General features: G+C 40.1%; 1 protein-coding gene across 1 annotated transcript in view; it reads left to right on the top strand.

The window, feature by feature from the left end:
* The first annotated feature begins 633 nt into the window (after nucleotides 1-633).
* The window catches only part of TPO (thyroid peroxidase), a 96,391-nt gene continuing 71,289 nt past the window's right edge, over nucleotides 634-25,735 (top strand). Inside the window, exons 1-4 of the mRNA XM_064294929.1 lie at nucleotides 634-640; nucleotides 1,037-1,121; nucleotides 11,807-11,976; nucleotides 14,947-15,079. Of these exons, the coding sequence (XP_064150999.1) occupies nucleotides 634-640; nucleotides 1,037-1,121; nucleotides 11,807-11,976; nucleotides 14,947-15,079 (395 nt within the window). The remainder of the gene's footprint in view (nucleotides 641-1,036; nucleotides 1,122-11,806; nucleotides 11,977-14,946; nucleotides 15,080-25,735) is intronic.

Raw genomic sequence — 25,735 nt, forward strand, 5'->3', positions numbered from 1 at the left:
TATTTTGGTCCTTGGAAGTCTCTACTGCACATTTCTGCACATCTCCAGGCTGTTTACTTCTTCGTTGGTCTCCTATACTCTTGGTGTCTGATTCTACCAACATTACCACCTTCCTGTGCCACATTATGTTACCATAAAACCATGTCCCTCATCCAGGTTCTATAATCAGGATTTCATGAACATAATAATTCTATTGAGTACTAGGAAGAGCGGTGGCCTGAGAAGGGTAGCATCCCCCATGTACAGCCACATTTACTGTATCTTCTTCCCTCTCTTGACTGCTTTTCCTCACTAGCTCAGCCCACATTATACAGCGAAGACTCAGTTCATCTCTCTCCACCAGGTCGCTGGGTGTTCTCCCCTGTGCCTCAAGCACTCAATGAGTAAGCTATTTCTCTCAGAACCCTAAGTGACCATCCATAATGGGATTTTTCTTAGCTCTGTTGTAATACACTTCAAAGAAGTTTGGTGGTTGAACAGATAGCCAGTATCGTTCTAGCCAGAATTAAATAGGGAAAGTATAAGTAATGGTGTAGACTATTTGTTGTCAGGGGGTGGAATAAAAAAGTTAAAGGAGTTTGAGGTTAAAGCCTTTGAAAAGGCTTCAATCAGCCTTTTTGCAGGTCTGCCACAATGCAAGGTTTGTTCTAAACTTTCCTTAACACTGGTTTAGACAACTAAAATATTTACAAAAAAGTTTTGAGAACCAAAAAAAAAAATGTTTTGAGAACTATAGTAACTAGTTTGGGCAAGTTAACTAAAGTCATGCCAGATAACAACAGTATGGGTGCTTTTTCTCATCTCATTCTACAGACATCACTGTGAGATAGGAATTAATGCCCCATTTTAAAATGGACAATGGAGGCTTGTAGAGAGAGGTTAAGTAACCTACCCAAGATTCCTTGGATTTAGTTGGCGCCAGAACCCATTTTTTTTTATCGCTACATCAAGCTGGGTTTGATGGATAAACCTAAAAATGACAGAGAATTGTAGAACTGTAATTGTGTTTTTGATGGTGTAAAATTTTGTTGCATAGGAAAGACTGAGAAATCTCATGTTCTCAGCATTGTGGAAGAGAGTAAAGTCATGGTGGATAATGCCATCTACAAAACAATGGCAAGGTAAGGCGTGCTAAATGGGGTAGGGTGGGAAAGGGGGGAAGTCGCATTTCCAACCACTGTATGCCACATCCTCTGTGACAGTCTTTATGTACATTGACTATTTTAATTTTCACAGTTACCTCCAAAATCGGTCCCACTATCTTCCTTTTACAAATTAGGGACTGAAACTCAAATAAGTTAATCCATTTATTCAATATCATATGCTAGTAACTGACAGAGCTAATATTTAAATATCATGTTCTTTCTTTAGCAAAATGTAGTGCAAAAATGCAATGATAAAACAATAATTCAAGGTTGAAGCCCTGATAGAAAAATTGTCTCTCACTTCAAGCATTAGGCAAAGCTCAAGGATAAGAGGAGAGATCTTATTGGCCAGAGTGACATACCTTATGATGACTAATTAATTCTACCCGTTATTCTTTTTTAAAAAAATAATTAAGGAACTCCTTAATTTTAAGTATATTACAGACACCTATATTAAGGTTGGAAACCCTGGTGGTGTAGTGGTTAAGTGCTACAGCTGCTAACCAAAGGGTCAGCAGTTCGAATCTGCCAGGTGCTCCTTGGAAACTCTATGGGGCAGTTCTACTTTATCCTATAGGGTTGCTATGAGTCAGAATCGACTCGATGGCACTGGGTTTGGTTTTTTTTTTTTTTAAGGTAATTGTGGTCTCTTATGTTAGATGCTTAGAAAATAAAACAAACAAAAAACTGAGAGGAAGGCGTTGTCCTCACAAGTTTAGCATTTTGTTGGAAGTTAAATAGTAATTATATAAGCTGTACTATTATAAAGAAGGTCCCTTTATTGGTCTGATAGAACCTGGAAGAACCCCTGAGACTACGGCCCCCAGACACCCTGCTAATTCAGAACTGAAATCATTCCCGAAGTCCACCTTTCAGCCAAAGATTAGACAGGCCTATACAACAAACAATAACACATGTAAGAAACATGCTTCTTAGTTCAATCAAGTATACAAGAACAAATGGGCAACATCTGCCCAAAAGCAAAGATGAGAAGGCAGGAAAGGACAGGAAAACTGGACCAATGTACACAGAGAACACAAGGTGGAAAGAGAAAAGGGGAGAGTGCTGACACATTGTGGGGATTACAACCAATGTCCCCAAACAATGTGTGTATAAATTTCTGAATGAGAAACTAATTTGTACTGTAAACCTTCACCTAAAACATAATAAAATTAAAAACAAAAACAAAGAAAGTCCCTGGGTGACACAAATGATTTGTGCTTGACTACTAACCGAAAGTTAGTTGAACCCACCCAGAGCACCAAGGAAGAAAGGCCTTGTGAGCTCCGTCTATAAAGACTACAACCAAGAAAACTGCATGGGACTCAGTCACACTCTCTAACGCATGGGGTCGCCCTGAGTCAGAATCGATGGCAATGGGCAAAGATGCAAAATATCATAAGGCAGTAGTTTACTTATTTCCAATTTTCATTATTCCATCCAGGAAAAAAAAAAAAAGCCTGTTGTCCACATTGATGGCACACTAATTTTTACTTTTTTTCTAGAAACTTGTATCAAAGAGGAAAAAAATAGAAAAACAATTCTCATCAAATCATATGTCATCTATTAAACCATGATATGAATGATCAAGAAATAAACAGGAATGTGTATCAAGTGCATAGTAATGAATTTATCTGTCATCCTTTTAATAATAATAAAAAAAAAATAATAGTTGCATGTTATTCAGACCATTTTGAAATAGATGCCCTGATCCTAAAGACGGGTTATAGTCGTAAGAATATGCAGGTTGTGGAGGTAATTTGGTGGGTATTTTATTGGAAATATTTGTTTTTTGACAATTTTTTGACCTGTATAACTATTGAAGCCATATTTATTTAAGAAATACTGTTTCTACTTTATGCTAAGCTCTGTGCTAGATGCTGGGGATATGAACATGAATTAAAAATATTAACCCTTCTTAAGGAGCTCTCATTACGTCTGTAAAAATAGACATACAAACAAATAATTCACTTATTATAGCAATAGGCATACTATAGATAGTGAGAAAATATTATGGTCGATTAGCTGAAAAAGTTTTCATAATTAATTAATATTATTATTTTTTTATCTCAAGACAAATCTAGTTATCTTGTAACTAAAAAAAGAGAACCTGTAGCTCGTTGCTCTTGGGTCAATTGTGACTTATAGTGACCCTATGGGAAACCCTGGTAGCGTAGTAGTTAAGAACTACGGCTGCTAACCAAAAGGTCGGCAGTTCGAATCCACCAGGCGCTCCTTCGAAACTCTATGGGGCAGTTCTACTCTGTCCTATAGGGTCGCTGTGAGTTAGAATCGACTCGACAGCAACGAGTTTGGTTTTTGGTTTAGTGAACCTATAGGGCAGAGTAGAACTGCCCTATAAGGTTTCCAAGGAGAGGCTGAGGTTTTCAAACTGCAGACCTCTCGATTAGCAGCTGAACTCTTAACCACTGTGCCACCAAGGCTCAAAAAAAGAGAAAAGTTTCCTAAACACTAAGACCAAATTTTTCACTCACTCACTCACTGATTGTGATATAGTATCACATTTTTTAGAAAGTAGTATGAAAACACAGAACAAAATTCATAAAGGTGTCAGTAACAGTGAAGAGTCTGAGATTTCACCCTACTCACAAGCCCCCTGGTTGTGTAGTGGTTAAGTGCTACAGCTGCTAACCAAAGGGTCAACAGTTCAAACTCACCCAGCGCCCCTTGGATACTCTATGGGGCAGTTCTACTGTGCCCTATAGAGTTGCTATGAGTCAGAATTGGCCCCATGGCAACAGGGCTTTTTGGACAGTTCCATGGATGCTGGCTGAAGACCTGAGACTCCTGGATCAGAAGCAAAGGACTTTACTCGCAGCAATAGCAGTAGCCAGAGTTTCAGCATTAGTTCCAGTTCCCTGAGATTCAATTCCCACAGAGCAAGGCAAAGAAGGCAAGGTGTACCTGAATATGCAGTGGGTTGCATTACATGAAAGCAAACCCCAAGTTTAAGAAATGGGAATATTTTGTAATGGGGAGTAATCTTGCCTGCCTTTTGCCCTGGAGGGAGACATTATCTTTGTTATAGTATAATAGTTTGCTCTGAATGGAGATTTTTTTTCTATTTCCAAAGCTGGTCACTATGGAAACATCCTTAGAAAGAAAGTCTGGGACAAAGATAATCAGTACCTCCTTGTCCAAGACATGTGGAAACAACCAAGAACTGCAGAGAATTATCTCCCAACAATATCCACTGTTTCTTCTTATACCATTTTGGCTTCTTGTGAATTTTTCCATGATTATGTTTCTCTGTTTACCACTCTAATTAATCTGACTGGCAGAGGCTGGAACTGTATCTGTTAACTTATCTCATAAAATGTTTAATTAAGGTTGCAAAAAGTTTGGTGGTTTGAGACCATCCAGAGGTGCCACAGAAGGCAGGCTTGGCAATCTGCATCCAAAGGGTCATAGCCTTGAAAACCCTATGGAGCAGTTCTACTCTGCACACATGGGGTCGCGATGAGTCAGAATCTACTTGATGACAACAACATCAATAGTGCTCCAAGTAGAAGAATGAGACCAACCTGTAGGATTGATCTCAAGATTGTCAACTATGTTGAACTGAAGATCAAACTAGGTAAACAAGTCTCAAAATCCATCAGAGTTTAACTTAGAAAGCCAAGTGAGTTTCTCCGTAGGTTTTTGAATATACCTTTTTACTAGGTAAAGCAGAATGTATTAGGGATTTCATAGACCGCTCTTTGGCCTACAAGGAGGAAGCCAAGGGCAATTCTACTATCCATAACAACTCTGACTAGAGAGTTGAAGCTAACTGTAGTCTCCAAGGTAGATATTATTATTCAAATTTTGAGGAAAAAAAAACAGAGTGCAACAACATTAAATTACTTTTCAAATTCATGCAACTGGCAAGTAAAAATGAAACAAAGATAAATGATGGATGGCAAAGACATTTCATGCTTTATCAAGCTCAGAGCACAGAAATCTCATTTCACAAACTCCTTCACCCCTCCAATACACCATAAATGTGGTCCAACCTTTGCTTTACTCTTTCGTTTTGTGCTGATGATTAAATGGGAAAACTTATCTAATCTCACAATCAATAAGTTCTTCTGTTTTTTTTTTTTTTGTTCTTCAAGATGTCTCTGGGTGCTAGGCACAATTGTGTAAAAGTAGGATGTATATTTAATACAAGAAATACTAAGGATTTTTTTCTTTCCACGTAATTGTTTTTCAATTAGGGTTAATGAACTAATGAGCCATTAATTTGCTGTTTGCTTTCTAATCATAAAATGAGTGACTGAGTTCCAATAAATAATTAGTATTTGGCAAAAGTTTTCAAAAAATTGTATGCTCATTTACTGTATTTATAAAAGATAAAGCCTAAGGGTCATCTAAATAAAATATTCAGAATATTTTATCCTTATAAAGGTTCTAAAGCAACTTTCGTATCCTAGAAGCCATGGTTCATGTACTGTGAGATTTCTGTTTCCTTCATAATTGCTTCTAATACAAGAAAATAAATTCATCATGTAGGGCTCACAGTCGACATTAGGAATTTCAAATGGCCTTTCGTTACATCATTCAGCAGACATGAGTATAGGAATTGACTCCTGCTATCAAGGAGTTCAGAGTCTGGTGAAGAAGACAGTATTCTTAATATTCTTTGCCATGAAGAGGTGGGAAAGAGAGAGGAGAGAGGGAAAGAAGCAGCAAGGGAGAGAAGGAGGGAGGGAGAGGGAGAAGAAACAGGAAGAGGAGGAGGAAGGCAAACAAGGGGGGGAGGAAAGTACAAAGAAAGTAAAAGAATGGGAAAGGTAGAAAATCTCCTAAATTAATCATGTGATACTGGAAACTTAGGGCTATGATAAAGGCATAGACAGTGTCCTCTGGGAAGAAAGAAGGTACCTGATTGCATGTGCTAGTGTTGGGGAAAGGCTCCCTGGAGCCTCGTAGCCAGGCATGAGTTAGCCACGTTCAGGGAAGGGATTCCGGAGAACATTCTCTCTGGACCCCTGATACAAACTTAACCTAAGAATTTAGGTGACATTGCAACATTCAAGAAACAGCACAGAAGTCTGCATTCTCAGGCTAATTACTATATGACAATTGTCTCTAAGGCTAGGCCAGCAGGGGAGGGTTTGGGAATTTTGGAGCTCAGGCTTCACCAACACCATGAGTTTACCCTTGACACTTAGATTTTGCATCTCAGTAGCAGGAATAAAGACTGGGTCTAGGGGTGGCAGAGGTGGACGGGCATTGCCTACCCATCATGGCTGGGCTACCTGGGCCAGGTGTGGTTAGTAATAAGTTTCTCTGCAGTGGATGGATGGGGTAAGGGTGCATTTGGCCATTCTGGAGCCTGACCACCTGGTCCTCTGTCATGGACAGGGCACTGAGACATCATTCCAAATAAAAACAGAGAGTAAGGCCCTGGACTTCAGATGCCCCTCCTCGAGAAACCCAGTGAGAAAGCCAATGTCTCTCCTAATCTCATGTCCACCTCCTTACAGTATGCTTCAAAAGACTGCACTTAATTGAGAGAGCCAATCTCAAATACATCAAAACCCTCTTTCACAGACTTGCTTTTATTAAAAACCTGATGGCTCTTTTGACAGTTTGTTGGTTTTTTTGACTCTATCGAGACAAATGCGCACTCAGTTTGTACACGCAAATTTGGCCCCAGAGCATGACTGCAGCAATTTTCCTCCCCCTCTTCCTTCCTAATTTCAGTCTGGAATGGACACATTTACATTAAGGAGGCAGCGGATCTAGGGAAATCAGAGAACTAAGAAAGCAAATGTTCTTATTAGTCTAAACAGCAGAGAGTGGTAGAGCAGTACTTCAGTCAGCTGAGGCTCACCTCCCCTGAGTAATAAATCTGCTGCTTTTTAGCATTCAGCAACAATTTCCAATGTTCGTAATTTACCGTGAATTCCTGAATGTATTCAACGTGGAATATTTGTACTTAGAGCTGTGATATCATTTGAGCCTATTTACTATTAAAGTTAAAATGCTTTGGGCCTTGCCCTGGTGGCAGGAAGTATTTAAGGAAGTATTATTATTTAATGAAAATGACGCCGTTGAACAGTGTTCACCATTACAGAGAAATATAAAGTATCAATGGGAACATAAATTTGATGTATGGCCCTTGTTGTCGTCTCTTCACATTAAGAATGCTGAGCCAGCTAGAGCAAAGGTCTACAAATTTGAGTTCAAAATCAGACATTATTGCTGCAAATGGGAGCATGTGTCTGTCATTTCTTAATACCTTATGTTCCAAGGCTATGCTCTTAAAATAACCTCAGCATCTGCTGGGGCACAGAGACTGTGATTGTAAACTTGACATGCATTTGGAATTACCTGTTGCTAAACCTCCCTGGAAAATAGGAGATTAACAGAGTACATTCTAGCCTACCAAGAGGCTTTATACAAAACACCTTGGCATACTCACATGAGCTGAGCATGTGACAGGCTAGATGCTTCATAATGTGGACACGGCAGGGAAGGTGACAAGCCCATGAAAGAGTGAAGTCTCTTCCCGGAGCTGCATGATGGCTAGCAGGACAGAGGAGGTGCCTGGGCAGCCCAGGACACAGGGTTCCTGGTGCAAACTGTTAGTCTGTCAAGGGGAGCAGAATATCCAATCCAGCATGAAGCACCTTCCCACCTTAAAACCAGGTGGAGGATAACAGGAGGCAAGGAGTATTTTGGGGTGTAGCCATATATAGCATGGTGCCAGGAAAACCTGTAACAAGAAAAGAATCTAATTCCAAATAGAGAAGTCAGACAGAATACAAGGATAATTCACACTAGAGGGTACAGGCATGTCAGGTAGGGTAGCCAGGCAGACCACAGCGTGGAAAACAAAGACAGGTTCCCAGCCACATGGGCTGCGCTCTCAGAAGGAATGAGACAGGATCACGTTGCCTTGATGCCTTGGGGTGACCGGGGCTCCTCCCTGGCAGCCAGGAAGCCAGGGCTGACTAGCAGGAATAGAGATGCAATGGAGTTGGAGTCAGGTTCTGAGCAGCAGTAATGGAAAAGGAACCTGGTGTTCTTGTGTAAGTCTCTGAATGCTTGCTGTTAGGTACCTTTGAGTCAACTCTATGTACAACAGAACAAAACACTGTCCAGTCTTGCGCCATCTTCACAATTGTTGCTATGCTTGAGCCCATTGTTGCAGCCACTTTATCAGTCCGCTTTGTTGAGGGTCTTCCTCTTTTTCACTAACTCTCTACTTTACTCTTCATTGGTAGAGTCAGAGAACTTATGCACTTCCAGTCTGAGCCGGGATTGGTTCAGGTACTGGAGAAGCTATCTGAGCTAAAGTTAGGAAACTCAGGGGACCCACTGTGAGGGACTCTGAGGAGGGAGAAAACAGAGGAGATGAAGCGGGAGTAATTTTTTTAATTGTGCTTTAGATGAAGGTTTACAGAACTAGTTTCCCGTCAGTCATTACACACATTGTCCCATGACATTGGTTAACAACCCCACGACATGTCAACACTCTTCCTTCTCAACACTGGGTTCCCTATTACCAGCTTTCCTGTTGCCTTCTGCCTTCCAGTCTCTGCTCAGAGCTGGTGTGCCCCTTTAGTCTTATTTTTTTCCATCTTTGGCTGAAGGGTGAGCCTCAGGAGTGACCTCATTACTGAGCTGAAATGGTGTCCAGGGGCCGTACTCTCAGTGTTTCTCCAGTCTCTGTCAGGCCAGCAAGTCTGGTCTTTCTGAGTTAGAATTTTGTTCATGTTTTTCTCCAGCTCTGTCCGGGACCTTCTATTGTGATCCCTGTCAGAGCAGTCAGTGGTGGTAGCCGGGCACCATCTAGTTTTACTGGACTCTGTCTGGTACAGGCTGTGGTAGATGTTGTCCATTAGTCCTTTGGTCTAATCTTTCCCTCGTGTCTTTAGTTTTCTTCATTCTTCCTTGCTCCTGAAGGGGTGAGAATACTGGAGTATCCTGGATGGCTGCTCACAGGCTTTTGAGACCACAGATGCTACTCACCAAAGTAAAATGTATAACATATTCTTTATAAACTATGTTATGCCAGTTGAGCTAGATATTCCCCGAGACCATGGTCCCCACAGCTCTCAGCCCAGCAATTCAGTCTGTCAGGGAGTTTGCATGTGTCTCTGGAGCTACCATGACCTGGCCTTGCACAGGTTGTGCGGGCTTCCCCAGTATTGTGTACTGTCTTACCCGTCACCAAAGTTTCCACTTATCTATTGTCTATTAAGTGTGTTTCCATCCCCACCCCTCCCCTCCCTCATAACCATTGAAGATTGTTTCTTTTTGTATGTAAAACTTTTCATGAATTTTTACAGTAGTGGTCTCATAGAATACTGGAAAAACTAGAAATAGAAATACCATATGATCCAGCAATCCCACTCCTAGGCATACATCCTAGAGAAATAAGAGTCATCACACAAATAGACATATGCACACCCATGTTCATTGCAGCATTGTTCACAATAACAAAAAGATGGAAACAACCTAGATGCCCGCCAACAGATGAATGGATAAATGAACTCTGGTACATACACACAATGGAGTATTATGCAACGATAAAGAACAATGATGAATCTGTAAAGCATCTCCTAACATGAATGAATCTAGAGGACATTATGCTGAGTGAAATAAGTCAATCACAAAAGCAGAAGTAATTTTATTTAAACCTAACTAAAATCCAAACTGATGGTGGGCCAGCCTAGTATTAATATCAGGATATTTCTATCAACCTATTCATTTAAGGAAAAAAAAAATCTCCAAATGAATTTGTTTCAACCCTGGTAGTTAAGAGTGGATTTTCCATCACTTTATACACACATACACTTATGTGTGTATATATTTGTATGTACACATATACATAGTTATATGGTTTTGAATAAATATTCCCTTAAAAGATTTCTCCCAAAAGAATATTACAGTTGGAGGCAGAATTAAGAACTAAACTCAGATTTTCAGGCCCTTGTTTCCCTGATTTTCTCCCTCTTTTGGGGCCAGATTGTAGCATCCCTTGAATGCTAGGCAAAGGAAGGAATAAAAATAATGAGTCATGTAATGGTTTTGAATAATGTTCTAGGAAGAATAGAAAAATAGCAATAGAAAGCAACAGAAAAATCTATGGTTTGGGGTTCTCTGTAGATTCCTGGGAAATTCTTAGAACATTTTGGTGATTAGAGCAACAGATCTGTAAATAACTTTTTGACGCTGGCAATTCAAAATAAATAAGTGGGGTTAGGTTGCCCTAACTTCCTCTAGCCTCCCCGTTCAGGTCTGTTGTTATTGTTCGTTGCCATTGAATTGACTCTGACTCATTCTAACCTCATGTATAACAGGACAACAAACCTTGCTCAACCCCACGCCATCTTCGTGATGCGTGAGTCTATTGTTTCAGCTATCGTGCCAATCCATCTCACTGATGGTTTCCCTAGTTTTCGATAACCATCTATTTTACCAAACATGATGTCCTTTTCTAGTGGTTGGTTTTTCCTGATGCTGTGTCGAAGCTAAGGGAGCCAAAGCCTCACCATCCTTGCTTCTAAAGAGCATTCTGGTTGTCTTTCTTCTAAGGCTGATGTGTTCTTTCTTCTGGCAGTCCAGGGTATATTCAGTATTCTTTGCTAACAACCACAGTTTGAATGCATCAATCTTTTTTCTGTCTTCCTTTGTTATTGTTCAGCTTTCGCATGCCTATGAGGCAATTGAAAAGAGCATGGCTTGGTCAGGTGCACCTCAGTAACCAAAGTGACTTCTTTGCTTTTTTAAGCCTTAAAGAGATCTTTTGCAGCAGTTTTGCCCAGTGCAATACATTGTTTGATTTCTACCCTGTAGAGGGTTAAAAAAAAAAAAAAAAAAAAAAAGAGGGTAGGTACTAGTAAATTCCATTCTGCAGTTCTGGCGATGCTCATGGGCTCTGGGTATTTAGCAGGGTGCTGGGTAGCATCATTGCAGGGTCATCTCTGTCATGCTGCTCCAGGGACCCCGAGGCTCTGAATGCTAATGGACAGATGAACCTTGAAAAGACCCTGGATTTGCTCCCTGTGGTTGGAACTGCTGGGAATCTGAAGGGGCCAGGGACCTATGTGACAGAAGAGGGAGACACCACCAAGTGAAGGGAGACCTTTGGTGACAGGCTTCATGTGCCATTATCTTTTTGTGCTGTTGTGGTTGTTTTAAAATGACACAACTGTAGACATCTCGGTTGCGGTATTTTGTTGGTACAGTTAATGGACTCTCTGAGTTCAGAGCCCAGTCACAGCCTTAGCATTTCCTGGCTGTGTGAGTTGGACAAGTGTCTTTTCTTTCTGAACTTCCTTGTTTCAGGCATAAAAATAGACACATAAAAGCTAACTGGAATTTTGTTGACAATGCCTCCTACAAGCTTGTTATGAGGATGAAACAAGCCTGGGTGTGAAAGTTTTGTAAATGACAAATATTGGACATTTTCTTCATCTTTCAATATTGATCTGTTATTCATATTCACATCTTATTACTTTGACTAAATTGGATGGTCCTCGTGGGCAGGAGCTGTATCTGATTTATCCTTGTATACCTCACTGTGCCTAGCATACTGCCTGGTACACAGCAGCTGCTCAGTAAACGTGAGGTTAATAAATAAATAAATTACCAAAACCACCATAAAATAATAATTTATTTTTCTCTTTTTTGTGCCATAGAAACCTCAAGAAAAGGGAAGCGAATTCTCCAGCTCAGCTTCTGTCTTTTTCTAAGCTCCCTGAGCCAACTAGCCGAGCTGTTTCCCAAGCAGCAGAGGTCATGGAAACCGCTATACAAGCAGTGAAAAGAAAAGTTTACCTGAAACCTAAACAATCACGGCACCCAACTGGTAAGCACACTTCCTGAGGGCCCCGTCCCCGCCCTGGGGAGTGACAGCCCCCAGTTTGCAGAGACATGGCACCACCTTCAACAATGTGTGGACATTGTTCGGGGGCAAAGAGTGGAGGTTGCATAGGCTTGACACCAAGCAGGAGTGTAGTTCATGGTCATTCACAGTATAAAAGCAGCATTCTTTATAAAAGTGCTTGCCAAACAGACACAATATTTTCTTTTTGTTAATCTGGGAAAAGAACTATTTCTCTGCTATTCAATTCAAATTAGGAAAGCTAGCCCAATAAGCAAAATCTCCTACTTTATGGTATGAAATAAGCTAGAGATTTTTTTTCCATAGCCTGCTTACCTAATTAAAATTTATGAAGGTCATTGATATATGCTCTTTGAGGGGACGTATTTATGTCATCGTGGTATATTATTGCCAGAGAATGAGAAACGTCCCAGCCTTCCCACTTACTCACCATTGCTGCAGTGTGGTTACTCAAGGCCTTTAAGAATCAGTTTCTTCATCTCTAAAATGGGAACGATAAGACTAGTCCTGCTCACTCAGTGAACATTGACAGACCAAAATAAAAACGAAAAGCAAGTCGGTTAGACCTCAAGTACTCTATCAATATAAGGTATTCAGTTGATAATGGCTGTAATCATAAGGCATACTTGCAACTTCTATGATAGAAAGCAAGATTTTTTTTTTTTTAATTGAAAGTTTGCAGCTTTTTTCAGTGCTGTACCAAGAGCTACTTGGTCTCTGAGTTCTTCTTGCTAATTAGCTGTAAGTTAATTTGTTGTTGATTACTTTAACCTTTGCAGTTAAACAGATGCATCTAACCCAGAATTGACCAGAATTTTCAGACACAAGGGTACTTATGTTTAATTGACTTTCTGCCAACTAAAGATTCATTGGAAAGAGTTTTTGTTTCAAGCAATGTGGTTAAAAATGTTTCTAAGAACTATTGGTCTGCTTTCTTATCGAAGTATAAACTAGAATGACAACAGAGATCACATCTGGTGTTAGAAGACATTGGTCTTCAGGCCTATGACCTAGAACCTCAGTTCTCATGGCTCAGGCCTGTGGATTTAGGCAGGTGTATTTTGGCCCAAGTCATGTTATAGAATTTAAGAACCTTCAAACCTCAAATGTTTTCTATTATGTGCATTACAAACATAGCCAATTTAGAAATTTTAGAATGTCAGAGGGTAAAAGGATTTAAAACCCTCCCCTATCACTCCATCAAGCCAGTTGCCACTGAGTCAATTCCTACTCATAGAGACACTACGGGACAGAGTAGAACTGCCCCATAGGGTTTCCAAGGCGGTAACCTTTACCAAAGCAGATTGCCACATCTTTCTCCCTCACAGTGGCTGGTGGTTCAAACCGCCAGCCTTTCCGTAGGAGCTGAGTGCTTAGCCCCCACCTCCAGGCCCCCCACCCCCCATTACCTAGCATTAAGTGCAGCTAAATGTATGTGTCTCCTCCTCCGGGCTGTGGCTTCACGTTGGTTGGGCTTGCTTATGAAATTAGTTACGATCATATTACTATCTTTTTTTACCAGTTATTATTTGTTATACTTGAACACATGCTTGAGCATTTTTCTGTTATAAAGTATTTGTACTCACAGTTTCAGGTCTGATAGTCCTCTGTCAACTGAATGCAAATTATAGTCAAAGGTTTATTTAACCATTCCTATGAAAAATAATTTTATTTTTTATGAAGTCATCCCCATTTAGATTATTTAGTGAACTTTACTTATTAAAAACTATGTTTTGTTTTTCTCCAATTTCAAGATGGAATACATTTCTTCCAGTTCCTTTCCTCCACCCGCCCCCAGGGAATATTTCAATTTCCTTGCTATCTGGTTAAAGTTCTGGTATTATATTTTAAGATTTATATAAACCATCTTGGGGAAATAACTAGTGATTACTTCTAATAGACAACGAAAGAGCCCTTGCTTTGATTTCTTGAATAATGTATAAGTAGCAACAGAATTGGCAAAAAAATTAATAGATGCTATTTCCTGGGGCTCCTGGGGCTCTAATCTGGAAAGGTTTACAAGCAGGGAACCAAAAATCAATATGAGGAAAAATGAAGAGTTTTTTTAGATGGACTCATGAATGCTTTAGGCAAACTTGACCAAGACAATTTTCGGGGGGGATAAAGACTATGTATTCTTTGTCTTCTGAAGAGCTGGAGCCATTGCTACACACAAATGCTTCAGCTGTGCAATTGGTATGAATGGCAGTCCAATCAGCTGACCGACACTGGAGATGTGCCAATGAGCATCAGTGATAACTCTGAGGAGTGGATCGCTTGTTTATCTCTCTGGGTACTCAGAGCTCTTCAGATTGTTTTTCTGAAAGATCACAAAGCTAAAATTCATTAACCAAAAAAAAAAAAAAGGAAAGAAAAAGCCATATTCCTAGCAATAAAAAAGATCAGGGAAATTAAAAAAGAGAACAATTGATATAAAGGGAGAAGGAAAATTTTTCCTCAAAAGAATGACTGTGACTTATAATTAGGATGTATGACACACCATGGTGGGCAAACAGAGGCACTTAATAATTTACGAATTGAATGGACAAATGATTTTCACAAAGTTACAATCTACACAACAAAGATGAGATGTGCTTTGTTCCACAGTCATCCTCACAAGAAGTAAAGAAAGTACCTCTTCACAATACTAGGCTAAACCACGTGGAATTGCCAACTTGACCATTTTTGACCTTCAAGAGTAACAATTTCATATGAATCAACCTGTACCATCATTGGCGTGCTGTGATAAAGGAGCCAGTTCTCTACTCAATTGTTTAGAAAAGTGGAAAAGCTACCATTAAATATATCAAATAATTTGACTTGATGAGCCAATCCCAAATTCATATTGTTGGAGCAACTTTTGAGACATTAGACAATTTACATTAGTTGGTTATTACAAATGGAGTGTTTCTGGTTTGTTTACTTTTTTCTCAGATGTGTTATCAGAAGATCTTCTGAATACAATTGCAAATATCTCTGGATGCCTGCCTTACATGTTACCACCAAAATGTCCAAATACTTGTCTAGCAAATAAATACAGACTTATCACAGGAGCTTGCAACAACAGGTATTGTGTCTAGATTTTTTTAATCTTCCCACGTACCTTTGGTTTAACGGGATTAGATACCCATCATGAAGGAGATCCTGTAGACAACTGTGTATCTTCCCCGTCCCTTGAGCTCCAGATTCCTATACCCACTGATTATTGGACATTTCCACGTGGATGTCTGATAGAAGTCTCAAGCACAAAATGGCAGACTGGCACCTTATATTCATTCAGCACCTGTACCTTTGTCCATCCCACCCTACCCTGCCTGAGGGCACTCAGGGCCCAGCTCCACTTCTTTCTTTCCACAGGAAGGAGCCTTTTTGGCCAGCAGAAAGGGGCCTCTGTCTCTTCCAACATCCCACAGTGACTATTGTCCAGGTCACTCATGTAGAACTGAGCTCTCACGGCTAGTTTTTAGTTGCCTCTATGTCTTGTTTCCCTGACTAGACAGTAGACTACCAAGAGGTGGAGTCCTCAGCCCAACACCCTAGAGAGTAAGTTCTCATGAACACTTTCAGTACATTATCATGTGGCTGTTTTCACGTTGTATGTGCATGTTAATATAATATATAAAATATGCATAAGAATATGCATATTAATATATGAGGTTTGTTCACAGACCTTAGAAGTCTCAATACAGTTTAGAAGTTTTGCTGCAATATCCAGTCAGCATGTTCAACACTCAGTCTTTTTAAAATTATTATTATTTTATTTTCATATATGCAGCCAAAAGAATTCAGGGTAGGGTGTTTTTATAATCCTGCCTTTTTTAACATAGAAGATATATTTTCCTTTTGAGTATTTCTGGATAGTAAGCTTTGTTTCTAAATCATTGCTGAGTTAGATTATGGGTTTTTATTTCAAACCTGAAAGGCAGGATTCTTACTACAGTAAGCTAGGATTTTTGTTTGTTTGAGAGTCACCAATGGACAAATTTTTTACAAAGTTTCTAAGAATTAAATTTTGGATTATTTTATCCTTACAACTATTTTATGCTTCCTAATTGTTTTCTAAAATTTGACCAGTAGTATTTTTCATGCTTCTTTTGGACTTATTTTGCTGTTATTGTCTTTCGTCTAGAATCTAATGTGGATACATAATGTTTTTTCCCCCTTCTTTTTCTTTCTCAGCAATAAGCTATTTATCCCTTTACTACTGACTTGGTAACAAGAATAGTGTTAGATTTCTGAAAAATCTCGGTGTTGGCTATGATAACACCCATAAGACAAATATAATTTAAAATTTAACCTACAAAATTCTAAATTTCTAATAGTGGATTTTTAAAACTTATTCATATTTTCTAGCTTTGTTGAATTTATGTGTACACTACGCATGTATGATGTGGCTCCCAAGTTTTGTTTTCCCTTTATTGAGATTTTCCTAATTGCCCAGGCTGTACCACATAAACTTATTTAATAGTGGAAAAGACCAAAAAAAAAATTTAAATCACATTTAGGCTTATTTGTATGATATAATCAGTGTTACAAGTTACAATGCTGTCTTAGTTATCTAGTACTGTTATAACAGAAATACCCCAAATGGATGGCTTTAATAAATAGAAACGTATTCTCTCACAGTCTAGGGGCTGAAAGTCTGAATTCAGTGTGCCAACTCCAGGGGAAGGCTTTCTATTTCTGTTGGCTCTGGGGGAAGGTCCTTGTCCTCAATTTTCCCTTGGATCTAGGAATTTCTCAGCATAAGCACCCTGGGTCCGAATAATTCACTCTGCTCCTGGCTCTTCTTTCTTGGTGATATGAATCCCCTCTTCTCTCTGCTTGTTTCTTTCTTTTATATCTCAAAAAAAAAAAAAATTGACTCAAGATACAAACTAATCTTATAGATTGTAGCCTGCCTCATTAATATAACTGCCTCTAATTTTGCCTCATTAACATCATAGAGGTAGGATTTATAACACACAGGAAAATTACATCAGATCACAACATGGTGGACAACCACACGCCACAGGAAATCATAGCTTAGCCAGTTGAAACACATTTTGAGGGACACAACTCAATCCACAACAAATGCTATGTGTGAAAGTGAATATAGTGTCCTAGTTTAAAATGTTGACGCCCTGTGGTTCTTTTAATTTTGTCCTAAGGCTGGTTCTCAGGTTCATGCATAAACCTGTAGTTTCTATGTGTGTGTATGTGTGCATGCATGCAGAATTTGCTTTTAAAAGAATATTTGGGTCTCTAAAAAAAAAAAAAATTTTTTTTTAATCATAAAGTTTCCAAGGAGAGCCTATAAAGTTTAAGATATTAAAAATACTATTTATAAATGTGCCTTTAAGGGAGAAGATATTTTAGTAGCACCATTTGAAGTAATTTTCCAACTTTTTTCTTTCCCAGTAACCAATATGTAAAAAACCCTCTTCAGGCACCCTCGGCTTAAAGCACAGTTTTCAACGCTTCTGAGCTCCCACAGTTACAGCTATTCATTTATTATTGTGTATTTTGATGTGGTTTTTTTTTTTTTTTTTTTTTTTTTGATGAGACACTTGGATTGGAGACTGGAATTGGGGAGTGAGGGAGGGTAATAGAAAATGTTTCTTGTAGGTTCTACTTGCTAGAAGCAATAAGAGTCAGCTGAGAATGAAATTCCCATGACCCATGACCTAAGAGTGTTGTCATTTGGTGTCATCGAGTCACTTCCGACCCGATGTACAACAGAATGAAACACTGCCTGGTCCTTTGCCATCCTCACAATCATTGTTATGCTTGAGCTCATTGTTGCAGCCACTGTGTCAATCCATCTCTCAGAGGGTCTTCCTCTTTTTTGCTGACCCTCTATTTTACCAAGTATGATGTCCTTCTCCAGAGACGGACCCCTCCTGATAACTTGTCCAAAGTACGTGAGAGGAAGTCTCCCTATCCTCACTTCTAAGGAGCATCCTGGTTGCACTCCATCCAAGGCGTATTTGTTCATTCTTCTGGCAGTGCATTGTATATTCAATATTCTTTGCCAACACCATGATTCAAAGGCATCAGTTCTTCTTCAGTCTTCCTTATTCATTGTCCAGATTTTCATGCATATAAGGCTATTAAAAATACCATGGCTTGGGTCAGGCACACTGACATGTTGCTATGATGCTGTAAGCTATGTCAGGCCCTGTGGAATTTCAAATACCAGCAGCATCAGCCATGGTGGCAGGTTTCAGCAGAGCTTCCAGACTAAGACAAACTAGGAGAAGGACTTGGCAATCTACTCTCAAAAAAAAAAAAAAAAAATTGATCAGTGAAAACCTTATGGATAGCAGTGGAACATTGTCTGATAATTTACATATAATTACATATTTATGCATATAAAACATGAATGACTATATTTGTTCTTGAGAAAGTCCTCTACATTTCTGAACTGTAGAAAACATGCTGGGTACACAGTGCCTGTGTACAAGTGCCAGACAGGGATGGATGCCCGATAAATATCTGCAGATTGAATGAATGTAGACGATGGATGAGGATTAAAAAAAGGGTGCGTCCCTTCAAGATAAATATTCACATGACCCAGTTTCATAGAATATGAATGGGGTAGACTGGGAGAGGCTTTGAATCAGCTTGTAAGTCAGGCGATGAATTACATCTCTGTCTAAACCTATTAAGAAAAAGAGCAGGGGTCTATAAAGATCAGAGCATTTTTTTCTTAAGGGTAAGGTCATATTGGCTCTTGGATTCGAGGACTGCTGCTCCTTTTCCACAAGCCTGGACCTGGGCCCCATGCAAGGGGAAAACTGAATGTTGGCAAAGCTGACAAATTGAATGCTGGCAAAGCTGACAGTGACCCCAGTGTTCATGGGGCTCAAGATGCACCCCACACACCACAGTGAGCGCTAGAGTACTCACTGTACTCTGGAGTACTCTGCTGTCCAGCAGAGAAAAGTGGTAATGGGCATATCAGGCCTTGCATCTCAGTACAGATGAGTCATGTTTCCCGTGGGGAGGAGCCACTGGGCTGGAGAGATGGAGGTCGCTTCTTGTACAGTAGTTTCTTAAAAGGTGGACAGCCAGAGACAGGGGAAAGTAAAGCTCCCCCTAATAACTATTGTAGGGATCCTGGTGACAAAGTGGCTAAAGCCCCCGGCTTCTAACCAAAAGATGAGTGGTTCGAACCCACCAGCCACTCCGCAGGAGGAAGATGTGGCGGTCTGCTCCTGTAAAGATTTATAGCCTTGGAAACTCTATGGGGCAGTTCCTGCTCTGTCCTTAACATGGTCTCTATGAGTCAGAAGTGATTCTATGGCAATGGATTTGGTTTGGAATCACTGTTGTAGGAACCCTGGTGGTGCAGTAGTTAAGCACTCAGCTGCTGACCGAAAGGTTGGAGCCCACCACCCACTCCAAGGAAAGAAAGATATGGCAGCTTGCTTCTGTAAAAGATTAAGCCAAGCCGGTTGCTGTCAAATCCATCCCAAATCATAGTGACTCTATAGAACAGAGTAGAATTGCTTGCAAATCCTATAAGGCAGTTCTATTCTGTCCTATAGGGTCGCTGTGAGTCAATCTGGTAACAATGGGCTCAATCACGGCTGTGCCTTAATCTGGCATTTCACTCATTTTAGTTGTTGTCTTTATTACACATTAAATGTTAGTAAGCTCTTCTCTAGCCCATGTGTAGAAAACATGAACGTCGTTAGTGCATCTGTGCCCTTCTGCACTCAGCTCCCTTTGGCTGGAACCACTTTTGTTTGCTTGACCTTAGACTTTTCTTTCCTTCTACCTGAACCTTTCACGGATTCTCTTCCAACCTGAGGGCGCTACTGATCTTTCCCCACTGCCGGAATGTAATTCCGTTATTGCTCATTTAACAACAGCGTTTTGCATTGTAGACATCTTCTGAATGTCTCTCTTTTTGTACCATAGACTCTTCAAGGGTGGGGACATGTCCTAAGTTTCTCTGAACACTCATTCCTAAAATACTGCTAAACATGTAACAGGCATGTGAAAATATGTGCTGAAGTGAGTTAAATTGGGGAAAAGAGCTCACCCTGAATTTAAAAAAGATATTAAGACCAGTGCCTAGATGCTATGTGGCTCCCCAATGTCATTCAACAACATCAACTATCAGCGGATTTTGGTGAAGCAGAATCCAAATTAATATAGATTCCTAAATGCAGAAACTGTGCCCAAATGCTAAATGACTTACTTTAACTATCATCAGCTCAAAAATGCTCAACTATATAATCTGACGTTTGCACGTCATGTTTCCTATTTCCTAGTTCTGTATAATTTTCCACTTTCAAAATTGGCTTTTTCTCCCCTCTTGTCAAAGTTTTATTTATTGTACCCTTCCATTTTGAAGGACTTATTAACAAATGCCTGCCACTTTACTGATGAAGCCATTAGGGACATTATGACGGTGATTAACTTAGACCTTTCGTAATTCCTAAACTTATGTGGGATTCCTACCCCTGCTCCCCCCCTCCACACACACACACCACACAAACGTGCACACACATCACACACACTGGGGAATACTGAAGTTGCTTTAAATTTTTTTTTTCTGGGATGGTATCTAGAAAAAAAATAAAGAAGACTAAAATTTTAGGCAAAGAAAAGCCTTTTGATGCACTTCAATGAGTGAAGGCATCATACAATGTGCAGAGAACTAAGAATTCTACAGCTCACATACATGAGACACTGTGTAGTGATTTTTTTAAACAGACAAAAATATTATGCATTACAGCACTTTGTATATGCTAAGTTCTATATTAGACACTGAAATACAATGATGATTCAAATCTCTGATTCCTCAAGGACTTAAAAGCATAATACCCACCCAGTGCAGTCGAGTCAATTCCGACTCATAGCGACCCTATAGGACAGAGTAGAACTGTTCCATAGAGTTTCCAAGGAGCGCCTTGCGGATTAAAAGCATAATAAGAAAGATAAAAACAATAATTACCATACCCTGTAATCGACACCATAACAAATATGTCCTTAACAGAGCACAAAGAACAAAAGAGCTTCACAGAACTCTTGATCTGAAATAGGTTCTGAAGGAATTTCCAATCAGAGGAGGAAAAGAAGGATTTTCAGAGTAAATAGACCAAGAGAAGGCACAGGTGCTTCAACTAGAAACATGTTTGTGAAACTGTAAATATAATTGTTGATGTTAGGTGCTGTCGAGTCAATTTTTGACTCATACAGACCCCATGTGACAGAGCAGAACTGCCCACTAGGGTTTTTTTTTTAATCTTTTATGGGAGCCGATTACCAGGTCTTTCTCCCATAGAGTCACTGGTTGGATTTGTACTGTCAGCTTCTCCATTGTCAGCAAGCCGTTGATCCAGGGCTTCTGCAAATATGATGGGAACACAGAATATAACAGGTTCTGGTGGCGCAGCCGTTGAGCGTTCAGCTTCTTTCCAAAAGGCTGGCAGTCTGAGTCCACCCAGCAGCTCCGTGGAGAAAGACCTAGGGATCTGCGTCCATAAAGATTACACCCTAGAAAACCCTTTGGGGCAGTTCTACGCTGTCACATGTGATATCTACGAGTTGGAATCGACAGCACACAACAACAACAACCACGGAGAGTAGAGGGCCACAGGTGGAGAAGAGGCTGGAGATGAAAAGGTGGAGAAGAGGCTGGAGATGAAAAGATGAGGACATTTTGAATATCTAGCTAAGAGCTTGGACTTGAAATACCATAGTTACAAGCAAAACGTTTTAAAACCACTCCAGGGTGACGTACACTGAAAAGAGTCACCATCAATAGTCCCAAGAATGCAGTTATTTTAATCGGGAAATCATGTTAAAGATTGTATGTGGAAGGTCTTCAGGTACTTTGCCTTTTGTTTGTTTGACTTTGACAGGAGGTGAGGTATTAATAATAAATTCCTTAAAACCTTTCAGATATTGGAGATTTTTTTTTTTTTTTCTTAAACCACCAGAGTAGCATTTCCAAAAGACCTTATGCTTAATCTCTTCTACAAGCTGCCCTCCATGCAGGAGAATATCCACTGAACACTCTGCCTCTCCAAGGAAAATGTGTTTCTAGTGTGGAATCTCAAATTGCTGCCACGCTCAGGTAGCTACTGTTACATGTGTGCCCTTTGTGAAGAATTGGCTACCTATGTTTCTTTCACATGGTAAGGGTGAGGTTCTCTTCATCATAGGTGAGCCTTTTTTTTTTTTTTTTTTTTTTGGTCTCCATTCATCTCAAGGGCTTACATATTCCCCTTTTCACCTTTCTTTCTTTTTTTTTTATTTTCATTTTGTCATTGTTGTTGAACAACTGCAGAACATACTCCAATTCAACAATTTCTTCATGTATGATTCTGTGACATTGACTACATCCTTCTAGTTGTGCAACCCTATCACTCTCCATTTCCTAATTGTTCCTCCCCTGTTAATATAAACTCACTGCCCTTTAAGTTTCCTATCTAATCTTTCGAGTTGCTGTTGTCAGCTTGGTCTCATGTAGATCGTTCTTAAAAGAGAACATGGCTTAAGGCTTTGGTTTCTTACTTTCCCCTCGTCCACACCTGCTGAAGATATAAAACTTGCATAGTCATTATTTAAATAAGATTTTCACTTTACAAACCTTTATTCTAAATATTAAAAAAAACAAGGAATTTGGGCATTTTAATTTTTTTTTCTTAATCCTGGAAACAAGAAACACTGTGGGAAGGTGCCTTGCTAAAGAACTTGTGTCCCATGGAGCTCTTCCCCACCAAAGCCCAGCTCCTTGCCCATGCCTAGCACTGCACAATGGCTGCATAAGCAAAGGCACTTGGAGGAGAACCTTGCAGGCTTGATATTAATCTCTGCCTGGAGGCTAGCCAGTCTTCTATCCTTACGTAGGACAAAGCTCTGTGGGCTGTGCAGGGCTGTATAATGGGCCCCTCTTGGAATGCAAAGACCACTGGTGGGTAAGAAGAGCTAGGTTTAGCCACAGGGTAGGCATCTTTGGTGGAGATGGGGGCTTCTGATAGCACAGCACAGAGTCACCAGACAAATCATGGTGCTAGTCTATGTCCTCTCAGAACCGCGTGGGCTGCTGAGAGAAGATGCAAGAGGACCGAGGCTTAACCACCTGGTTCTGCCCTCCCCAAGTGAAAGCCAGTTCCCAAGACTGGAAGGGAGCCAGAGAGCCAAGGCTTCAAAGCCTGGTTTGGCAACACACCAGCCTAGTGACATCAGACAAGTTACATCTTCTCCCTGCGTCCCCAGCTCTTAGTCGTAAAGTAGAAATAATATTACCTACCTCCCAGGGTGACTGTGAACATAAAACAAGGTAAGGTGAAAGAGGTACAGCCCATAATAAGTGCCCCTCCCTTTACCTTTCCTTTCTCTTTTTGAATTAAACAGCGTTTACTCGTGGCTGCTTCATGGAGGACACAAGATTGAGCTTCACACAGCCTCTGCCTTCTAGAGCTATCAGTTTAACAGGGATGGCATGAGGCATTTTGCAAGTTACAAATTGCAAGGCAGTGTACAACAAATACAATCAGAAAGAGAAAATATACTAACGGTTCTTCTCTTTCCCTGAGTGTGGGGAAAATTATGGATCCCAATAAAATTGGTGGAATCCTTGAAAAGGAAAATAATACAGATGATGAGCTTAATTTCTGGCTATGCCCTCACTAGGAATGTGACCGAGGGTGGGTTACCTAACATTCTGAGGCGCAATTTTCTCTTCTGTAAAACTGAGGTATTGATAACCACTACATTGTCGACTGTGTGAGGATTATCTGAGATGATGCTTAACAGGACTTCGGCGTGGTGGTAGTGTGCAGCTTAGCAGAAGTTGTTTTCAGCAGTAGAAATAGAAGTGGGGTAGCTGGTGGTGCTGTAGTAGTAGTAGTCTCAGAACCTATAAATGGAACCAACCCTACCCCCCACTCAGGAAAGTGACTAAAAACCAACTCATAGCGACCTTAGAGGACAGAGTAGAACTGCCTTATAGGGTTTCCAAGGAGCAGCTGGTGGATTCCAATTACCAATCTCTTGGTTAGCAGCCAAGCTCTTAACCACTGCACCAGCAGAGGAAATCTCTTAACTCCTGCCCTAGATATTACCCAGAGGGTTGTTATTGTTGGGTGCCACTGAGACAATTCCGACTCATAGCGACCCCATGTGCCAAAGTAGAACTGTTCCATAGGGTTTTCCAGGCTGTAGTCTTTACAGGAGCAAATTGCCAGGTCTTTCTACTGTGGAGCTACACGTTGGGTTCAAACTGCCAACTCTTCGGTTATTAGCCAAGTGCTTAACCTGTTCACTCCTAGGGCTCCTTTTCCCAGAGGCTCTCTGGAAAAGTGCACCCATTTTGTATGTTACTCCTTCCCTGCCAATTGCATGCGTAGGTGATAGAAGACCAATGTCGTGAGTATGAGAGCGCGGCGATGAGAGTGTGTGTTTTGAACTCAAACGAACTTAGCATCAAATTATGGCTGCCGGATATAACAGCCGAATGACCTTGACTAGTTCACTCAACCACTCTAAGCTTCTTTTCCACATGCATGGAATGGGAATTATATTTACCTTGCGGAGTTGCTGTTGTTTTTGAGAGATAAAGCCTGTAAAGCTCCTTGCACAGAATCTACAACCAAAATATATCAAGTGTTAAAATGATTATCATCGTAAAACGACTGTGCAGTATCTAGTCCTCTTGGTTGTTGGAGTGAGGTTTTAGCCATAGAGTATCGTAAAGATAATTCAATGTGCTTTTCCCATGAAAGCAGTCACTGAGGGTGCATGAAATTAAATAGCTGTGTCTTGATTGATTTTTGGATATGACTGCCTCTCAAAATGATGGCCAAAGTTTTCATGGAGCAGGCAAAATATAAAGTTAATGGTAAGTTGTAATGAACCTGGTCACTTACTGTTTCCTTACGACCTTGTTTGATGGATGAAGATTACAAATGAAATTTTTATCCAGACAGTAATGCAGACTCAGCCCATTACTGGATTCATCTGTCTACCACCCAGGCTTACTAAGTATGTATCTCACATGGCCACATGGACAGACAGGGAAAATTGATACAGCCTTGCAGGTACTGGGACACCATCCTACCAAGGAGCCAAAACGCCAATTTCCTTTTCAGTGATAATTCTGCACTGAACCTCTTTCTTGGCAACAATTTCCATGTCCATTATGATTTCAAGACCCATAAATTCATTGAGGAAATGACAACCTCTGAAAGTAAGTTACTGTATGTATTTAAATTGTAACCAGGCCTCCCAAAACTACCTGGGCTTAATATGTAATTCAACATATAATTCCCTATGTTCATAAAATAGCCAAAAATCCAAATTAAATGTTGCACCTGACACCTAAGTATGTTGCGTTAAGTCCACCTAACATCTGAGCGCTGACTATCCTGTCTCCTTTTTTTTTCTAGATGTTTGCCTTGTACTCACGTTCATAGTCACCTCTGTTTTGTCATTTGTGTTTTGACCTAATTCATGAAATCATTCAGCATAGGGGATATCTTGTGAAGCTTTACTGGAATGAAACTTTTTAACAAAGCCACTCCTTTTTTTGGAAATATTTATCTATTGAAAGTTGAAACACTTGGAAGAATAATTATTAAGTAATAAATATGTGAGCAGTTAAGAGCTTAAGTTGTACTTTAAATCTTAAAGAAAACATTAAGATATTCTCTAGTAATATTAACACCTGAAATTAAAAAAAAAAAAACCCTGGACTAGAGTTTGCAATTGCCAAAACCCC

Source organism: Loxodonta africana, chromosome 12 (genome assembly GCF_030014295.1).
Source record: "Loxodonta africana isolate mLoxAfr1 chromosome 12, mLoxAfr1.hap2, whole genome shotgun sequence".
In the NCBI taxonomy this organism is placed as follows: domain Eukaryota; kingdom Metazoa; phylum Chordata; class Mammalia; order Proboscidea; family Elephantidae; genus Loxodonta; species Loxodonta africana.